Here is an 8,534-nt window from a genome sequence, read left to right as displayed (position 1 = left end):
TTATGACCAGATAGTCCAGATCAGGTCTTCTTCGAGACCAAGCATAGCCTCTGTATTCTCCAATGTCCTCCAGATCAGAGTCCCCTTCACTGCGGAATTCAAAGAAATCAGTGAGACTCTCCCACAACAATCCAGGGCCATCAAAATCCTCTCCCTCTGGAGACCATTCTGTCACATTCCCCAAATATGCTTGCTGTGCATGCCGCTGCAGAGCCCGATATCGGTTGTCCAGCTCTACCTCCTGTTGTACCAGCTTGTCCAATTCGGATACCCATTGCTCCTGGGGTTGCTGTCCCAGGAATGTCATCCATCGGTCCCGCTGGTCCCTAATCCTTTGTCTGGAGCTTGGAATACACTGACCTCGGCATATAACCCCTTAAGGACAATGGGCGGTCCCTAAACCCATTGAAAACAATGCATTTTGAGCCTGTTCATGTACGGGCTTTGTCATTAAGGGGTTAATAGCCTCCTGGAGGGCCACCTCCCATAGTGACCCTTGAATCTGTTGCCTCAGTTCCTGATATTGTTCCGGAGGCAGAGCAGGAGGGGATGACCCGCAGCAGCCCCTGGTATTCTGAGGCCACGTCCGTGTCCCTGTCTAGGCGGGGCCGGCGCCACCTATAGGCAAAGTAGGCGCCCGCAGAGGGGCCCCATAATATGCCTTTTAACCCCCTTTATGCCACTGTGCCTCCAGAAATGCCTTTTAACCCCCTTTATGCCACTCTGCCTCTAGAAATGCCTTATATCCCCCTACATGCCACTCTGTCCCATGATGTGCCAGAGTGGCATATAGGGGTATAAGGCATTTCTGGAAGCAGAGTGGCATATAGGGGGTATAAGGCATTTCTGGATGCAGAGTGGCATATAGGGGGTTAAGGCATATCATGGGGCAGAGTGGCATATAGGAGTGTATAAGGCATATTATGGAGGCATAGTGGCATATAGGGGGTATAAGGCATTTTGGGGGGCAGAGTGGCAAGCCTGGGGCAGATGTGCATAACTGGGGGGGGGCAGGCTGGCAAATAAAAGTAAATAAAAACAAGAAAAAAATAATCTCAATCATAGCTTTTATTAAATATAAAAAAATAGTTTAAATGAATTAATAAAGAAATAAAAGTTTCTTACAAGAATATCGTGAAGAATAATGTGATCACTGAATAAAATGGAACTTTTCAAATTTAATTTATTAGGGCCTTTTAACACTTTTGCTTTCTGGCATTTTAATACAAAGAATGTGATAAAAACAATGGTTTATAGTTATTTGTATGGCAAATAGTGTGACTCGGGTATGTATTAGGGGTGCGTGTGGGTACATGAGCTTCACCGCGAGATAAACTAAAATATGGTGCTGGTCTTCAAATGTTTCCAGGACTGCTTTTCATTCCCAGTCCGGCCCCGGCCGCGGTCATTCATTAGAAGCGCGGCCGCGGCTCGCAGTCACTATGGGAAGGAGTGGGAGCGAGTCAGCCAGTTAGGAGGACCTTATGGGAGCGTCGCGGCACGCGACGTCAGATATACCACTTTCGGTTACATTTAAACCTTTTGCGGTTCCGTGAACATCACTCACAGGTTTCTGTGGGCAGTAGAGATTTATCGCCTCCCTGTGCATGGCGAATGCAGCTTCATTTAAGTTTCCTGTATTCATCGGTGTCCACAGGTTTCCAGTCCCGGCAATGAGGCAGAATAATGTGACACCTATGCAAAATTGATGTTATTTTCATAAAATGCACAGCCTGGGCTCATAGGGACACAATCCGATAGGGCAGAACATGTATCCTTCGCAGCAAATACATGTGGTAACTGGTGTAACTGGATTTTATAGAATGGTTTTGTATGTGTATATATCTCGAAATCAAGGGCTAAACATTATATAAACTCCAGTTACAGTTACTACACGTAGGACTTCTTTAGCTGTTTGTGGGAAAATTGCGGCCTTTGGCATTTATGGTAAACATCATACTTCGCCGCATCTCCAGGTCAGTTTGCTCCTTCTCAGGGCAAACTAGTGGCATTGGCCTATTGTAATTACACCCCTGCCCTGCGCATAGATGTTGCTGAGCTGCTGTCTGCTGAGACTTGGTTGGGGGCGGCCCAGCATAGCAAGCATTAAAAGAGGTGGGGTATAAGTGTGTGTGATAAAATGGGAGGGGCTTGTGGGGGTGGAGCCAGGGGGTGGCAAAATTATGTTTTGCCTAGGGTGGCAAAAATCCTTGCACCAGCCCTGAGTCTAGGCGACCAAAGTCTGCCGTCCTGTCAGTCAGTCATGGTAGAAAGGAAATGTCCCGCCGCTTGCCACCAATGTGACGGGATGCCCTGTACCCCGACTTGGTACATCCCTCAATCGCTGCTTCCCAGCTCTTACAAGAACTGTATAGGGGCACACTCCAAAGCACCGACTCTCCAGTCACACAAATCACTAGCCGAAGCTTAATGCAGGACGAAGTACAAGAACTGTTTATTCAGAGTGACATGCAGGGTTTTAAATACAGACATAAATGCATTTTCAACATAGTGTAATACAATGAAGGGAAGGCAGGGGAAAGACTGGTTTTAACAGCATATTAGTGCAACATGGTGGTGGGGGGTCGGACATTTAAACAGATTAACTGAAACAATGGTTTGTCACTCTCTGGATGCAAAAGTTATGACGTACAATAAATAATTGCAAAACATCATCTGTGTTGGCAAAGTACACAACCAATCCCAAATCAACATCAGCGCTCCATAGTTACATAGTTCATAAGGTTGAAATAAGACCATCAAGTTCAACCCTTCTACCTAACTTTCCTACTCTTGATCCAAAAGAAGGCAAAAAAACCCCTAATTAAGCTAATTCGAATTCTGCCATCAGGGGAAAAAAATTCCTTCTTGACTCCAAGAGGCAATCGGATTTCTCCTTGGATCAAGGATATTAATGTTACTCTACTTATAGCCCTGTATGTCATGCCTTTCTAAAAAAAAAATATCCAGACCCCTTTTGAAGGCATCTAATGAGGCTCCAGAATTGTACCGCTCCACAGTCCTCAGAGTCTCTAATGTTTGGGAAATATGGTAAAACCTGTTCCAGGGGAAAATCAATAGGAACTGACCCTCTGTACATAAACACAGATGTCTTTTAGAAGGCCAGGGCGCATAGTCGGTATGGAGAATGCTGGCCCTCAGGCCTCTTCAGGGGCCCCAGTGATGGAGGCTTCTGTTACAATGACGGAGAGCTGCTCCGTTGTGAAATCGTAGGGGCCAGCAGACATACTCTGATGGTGCGATGATCATATCTTGCGATTTTTCTGTCTCCGGCTACCCGGAGCCCCTCCCTTGCGGAATGTGTGTAGGTGGTCCGACTGACGTTGCGGGCAGTCCAGCTGGGCACCTGTGGACAACAAAGAAGGACAGTTTCAGGAGTCAGGCAGTGCAGGTACAGGAGCTGCTTTATTATTTCTAGAAGTTTAAAAGCTTACCGTAGAAGTGGATTTACTGAATGAGTGGTCTTTGTTGGGCCCACTTGATCAGCATTTCACAGCTTGGTGTTGAGAAGGATGCCATCTCTTTCCGTCAGCCAGGCTGGGCCCTAGAACAAATAATATAGACAGAAGCAGTACTGATGTAAAGGACTAGATCCAGTAAACGCTGTTAAGCGGTCGGAGAGCTGCTCTGTTGTTTAATGGTAGGGGCCAGCAGACATACTCTGTTGTATGATCAGTGCGATGATCATATCTGCGATTTTTCTGGCTCCGGCTACCCGGAGCCCCTCCCTTGCGGAATGTGTGTAGGTGGTCCGACTGACGTTGCGGGCAAACCAGCCGCGCACCTGTGGACAACAAAAAAGGACAGTTTCAGGAGTCATGCATTACAAGTATAGAAACTATTTTGGTATTTCTAAAAGTTTAAAAGCATGATGTCATGTGTGATGGTGGATGAGCTGCGCTGTGATGGTAGATGGCAGAGGGTGATGTGCTCTGCTGGCATAGTAGATGGCAGAGGGTGATGTGCCCTGCTGGGATGGTAGGTGGCAGAGGGTGGTATGCTCTGCTGTGATGGTATATGGCGGAGGATGGTGTGCTCTGCTGAGATGGTTGTTGGCGGAGGATGGTATGCTCGGCTGGGATGGTTGATGGCGGAGGATGGTATGCTCGGCTGCGATGGTTGGATGGTGGAGGATGGTATGCTCGGCTGGGATGGTTGGATGGTGGAGGATGGTATGCTCGGCTGGGATGGTTGGATGGTGGAGGATGGTATGCTCGGCTGCGATGGTTGGATGGTGGAGGATGGTATGCTCGGCTGGGATGGTTGGATGGTGGAGGATGGTATGCTCGGCTGGGATGGTTGGATGGTGGAGGATGGTGTCCTCAGCTGCGATGGTTGATGGTGGAGGATGGTATGCTCTGCTCGGATGGTAGGTTCTGTTGTCGTTTGTTGCGCCTTCAATGCTTGATGTGATGCAGCAAGGAGGTGGTGTCCCAATCTGGTGACTTCAGCAACAATCTTCTGTAACTAATTTCTGAAGAAAAAAAAAAAAAAAAAGATTAAACTACTACTACTATACTACTATTGATAAAAGACAGTCCAGGCACAGCATGGGTGTCCTCTGATGGTCTGGTGCAATCAGCCTCCAAGAATGAGAGGTCGTTCCTCAGTTGTTGATGGAGATCCTCAGTTGTTGAAAGCTGTTGAAAGAAGAAAGATTATACCCTGATTTAAAGAACATGTCAACAGTTCTTACAAAACTTTTGAACTATTGCTAGAAAGTCTCGGATGGTTTAGTATAACGTGTGTGTACTTACCGACAGTGGAAGGTACGGTGGCAAGATTTTACGCGCCTCCAAGTCCTCCCAGTTTAGGCTGCTGTAGAATGGATGCAATCTGATGTCATCGCTGGCACCAAGTCGGCATCTTGGATCTTTCATCAAGAGCTATAAATAAAAAAAAAAAGCAATTGCTGAATAGCACTCTTTTCTGACACTTGGGCCCATTGTCCCTCATTGCCAACATTTTGGAACACCTTATACTCCCATTAGGACTGGCGCATCAAAGAGAATGGTTGACAGAAGGGGATAATTGCTGTCAAAAAGTATATGGATCCTGATCCCACTCTTAACTAAATGAATGCCCCTAACGTGACTCTGTGGCCTTTAACATTGTTGCCACGTACCTAGTCAGATTACGCTCTTTACAGAACGGTCCCCAGGTGTAGACATCGGCGTGTCCCACTCACCTTAGTTAAGATGTCCTTGCTCTCTTCTGTTAGCTGGCTTGGGTACCAGTACTCCTCGGTGACGATGAGGTAGAAGTAATCCCTCTTGGGCAGCCATTCTGAGAATGGGAGGCGCCCCGCCAACATGCTGTAGAGGATGACTCCGAAAGACCACCAGTCCGCTGTAGCGCCGTACGCCTTGTTAAGAAACACCTGCAAGAAAAAAAGTAATAATTTGAGATAACCTTTTCTCTGACCTTCTTTAGAAACAAAATAGATCTCATGATTATATCAGCTCCTAAACTACAGAATAATACAAAAGAAACGAATGTGGCATTTTTACGTGGCACTATACCAAGAATTCAAAAAGTAAGCCTGTTGGACTTAAAAACAAACCCATTTCTTGGTGGACGTTGGTCTTTAGTATACATTTCTAATTTAACCCTTTCTGGTATAGTCCTTCCCCGCACTATATGGTATACTCTGAGGTTCATGGGCTGCACGTGTAATCTACATGTAATTCCTGCAACATACATTGGATACATCTACTAAGGGGGAGGGGCTTTTAAATAGTTTCATTTATTACTTTTACTGTTTGATTTGGTGTTTATAGGGAAATAATGGGGTGTTTTTAAACATTTTTACCAATATGTTGTGATGCAGTAGTTTATCCTAATTTAGATGCCTGTTAACTAACCCTAGCATCCAGAGGGTTAAATTGTGTTCCCTTTTCCTTGTGTTCCCTTTGCTTCTACCAATATTCAGCAAAATTAGAAAGCACAATATATAAAAATAGAAATTCTCACCTCTGGGGCCATATGGGTGTGTGTCCCTGCTGCTCCTCTGGTTGTGGTGTCCCCGGTGATGTCCTCTGCAACCAGGCCAAAGTCCGCGATCTTCAAATGTCCATCGCCGTCCATCATCACGTTGTCAGGCTTGAGGTCCCTAATCCGAAAGATAAACATTATTTATTTTTAAAATTACATTTTTTTTAAAAAGTGCAAAAACAAAACCAGGGAAACAGAAGAGAGAAGAGAGTTCAGATATGAGAGGTCACTATAAAAACAACCGATGAATGACTCCACGTCTGTGTAGAAATTGGAGGCCACAGATGATCTCTGCCGAATAAAACCTGGTAGAAGAAAAAAAAAAAAAGAGATGAACAGGCTAGTTACGGACATATGGATCATTGTATGGAGCATAGTGATATACATTATGAAACTGTGTCCACTAATAGGTATCCACCCCTGACCCTTTTACCTCTGCCCAGTCACAGTTCCCCTTCTCTCAGACCCCTTCTCTTTCACGTCATAACTTACTGCGCTGATTGGGGCTGCAACCGGCCGGCTTTCCGGAGATACCTGTCCAGGCTCCCTGCGCTGAGGTACTCCATCACGAGGAATGCGTGGTCCTGATGAAAAAGACACAAAAAAAGCACATGACCATATGTTGAAGCATTATAGATATAGATGCCCGGTTAGATCTGGAGAAGGAGCATAATGCCAGCCATATATTCAAGTGGACAAGGCTTTCAAATGAAATCTCCTACTGGTGACTGGAAAGCGGCAAAGCCACGGCACAAAAAGGCGCTCTCTCCTGCGAGCTCCAGTATTCTTCTTTCTCGCAGGATGCTGCTGGTACTCGCCGCTCTTTTCCTGATGACTTTTACAGCCACCAGCAGTCCAGCGTTCCTCCAGGAAGCCAGCATGACCTGAATGAAACACAGATGGGAGATACGGTTAGGTCAAGTACATGATGATCAGTAATTGCATTTGCTTAAAGCTTAGCATTAATAAAACGGCTGACCTGGGCCAGGGAATGGCCCTGTTCTCAGGGTGCCCAGTTATTTGGCTACTCATTACTGCAACTTGGCACTGGTGGCACATATACAATAAATGACCCGGTCATAGCGCTTTTAAGCACTAGGCTTCATAGCCTAGTTAAAAATACCCATATTTAATGTGAAGTGACCAATTGGCATCTGGATTAGGCTGCACAAATGGCCAATGAGCTGAAGTACGGGCAGTGTATTTCTTACAGTGAGACTGTTACTCATTTTCTATTTGAAAACAAAACAAAAAAACAGTATAATAGATATTTTAATTATTATTTAAAAAGTAAATGTTTTCATCCAATCCCCACTCTTTCTGAATGTTCTAATGTAGTCTAATATATTTTAGATATCCTGGGATTTCCTTGAGCAGTAAATTGTAGCTAACATGTTTGGTTTTCCAGGATTATGTTGCCAACTATGGGAAACTCACAAGGTTGCCACTGAAAGGGTTGCACTCTGAGGGCTGGTTGATGTGGTATTTGTAAATATGGATTTCCTTCTGTGTTCTATTTAGCATCAAAGATACATTGTTACATGCCCAATACAGTAGTGATTGAAAGCTCCATCAGCCAATGGCTGCCTTGCCTGCTGCCCAACTGCCACGGAGATGTCTGTTAGCTCCTCAGTCTGCTCCCTCCCATGTAATGATTATCATACAAACTATCTTCCTGTAGCTTTCCAGATCAACCAATTAAGCTCAAATACATGGATATAACTTTCTGGATGGAATTTAAACTGGATAGAAGAAAAGCTTATGGACTTACTCGGCCAAATCCTCCTCTCCCCAGTTGGCGGTGGTATGCGAAGTCCTGTACAGAGAGGCTCCTCGCCGGTCCATCCGTTGATGCGCTAGATGGCCTCCTCTTCTTTTCTGCATCTCTTCGGGGGCTGCTGCTGTCGTCGCCGTCCGCTTCCCTCTTCCTCTTCTTAGGGTTCCCCGTCTCCGGTCTTCTTCTTTGATCTTGCTTGAAGGTCTCTCTGCTCAGGTGAAGCTTGGCTCTTCTCCTCAACTCTTCTCTTGGTCTTCCAAAAAGCAACAAAAGCCATTCCTTGGGTATACGTGCAAAGCCTCGAAAAACTCAGCTGCCACGTACAGTGCGCGGAAAAGCACAAGGATATGCCAGGCGGCGCCCTATATATATAGGTTTGTGTTGATGATGTCATCGCAAATGACCAGTAAACTGGCATGCGGCGATGGCGGCCATCTTTGTTTGGGTTTTTTTTTTCAGTTGTTTTTTTTGTACATCTTACAAACATGTATGTTAGTAAATCCCTAATTAAAAAAATGATACCAAAACAAATGTAAGATAAACTGCTTTGTTATTAACACGTGCAAACCATGCTTTGTCTTTTTAACTATTAAATATTATGGAGTTTTGTGTGTGGTTTTTTAAAAATATATATATTAACGATGATGTAGAGAGGTTCATGTGTCTCTAACTGTATGTATATAATTTTTAAAGGCAGGTAAGTTAGGCTAATGGGTAATTATAACACTTTTCATATAGCCAT

The 8,534-nt window shown here is 45.0% G+C and overlaps 1 protein-coding gene across 1 annotated transcript; it reads right to left on the bottom strand.

Annotated features, from left to right (window-relative positions):
• Positions 1-3,511: 3,511 nt before the first annotated feature.
• On the bottom strand, positions 3,512-7,860 carry LOC149299127 (protein kinase C theta type-like). The gene is made up of 9 exons (XM_089486609.1): positions 7,787-7,860; positions 7,453-7,528; positions 6,738-6,899; positions 6,508-6,599; positions 6,025-6,133; positions 5,210-5,401; positions 4,779-4,907; positions 3,782-3,805; positions 3,512-3,565 (listed from the first exon to the last, which is right to left on the bottom strand). The coding sequence occupies exons 1-9, from the start codon at positions 7,858-7,860 to the stop codon at positions 3,512-3,514; spliced, it is 912 nt and encodes a 303-aa protein (XP_089342735.1).
• Between the last annotated feature and the right edge of the window lie 674 nt (positions 7,861-8,534).

The sequence above is a fragment of the Sceloporus occidentalis genome, unplaced genomic scaffold (genome assembly GCF_023333645.1).
Source record: "Sceloporus occidentalis isolate IW3139 unplaced genomic scaffold, rSceOcc1.0.p SCAF_29, whole genome shotgun sequence".
Classification (NCBI taxonomy): domain Eukaryota; kingdom Metazoa; phylum Chordata; class Lepidosauria; order Squamata; family Phrynosomatidae; genus Sceloporus; species Sceloporus occidentalis.
Note: the sequence above shows the minus strand (reverse complement) of the source record. Positions and strands in the feature narration are given on the sequence as shown.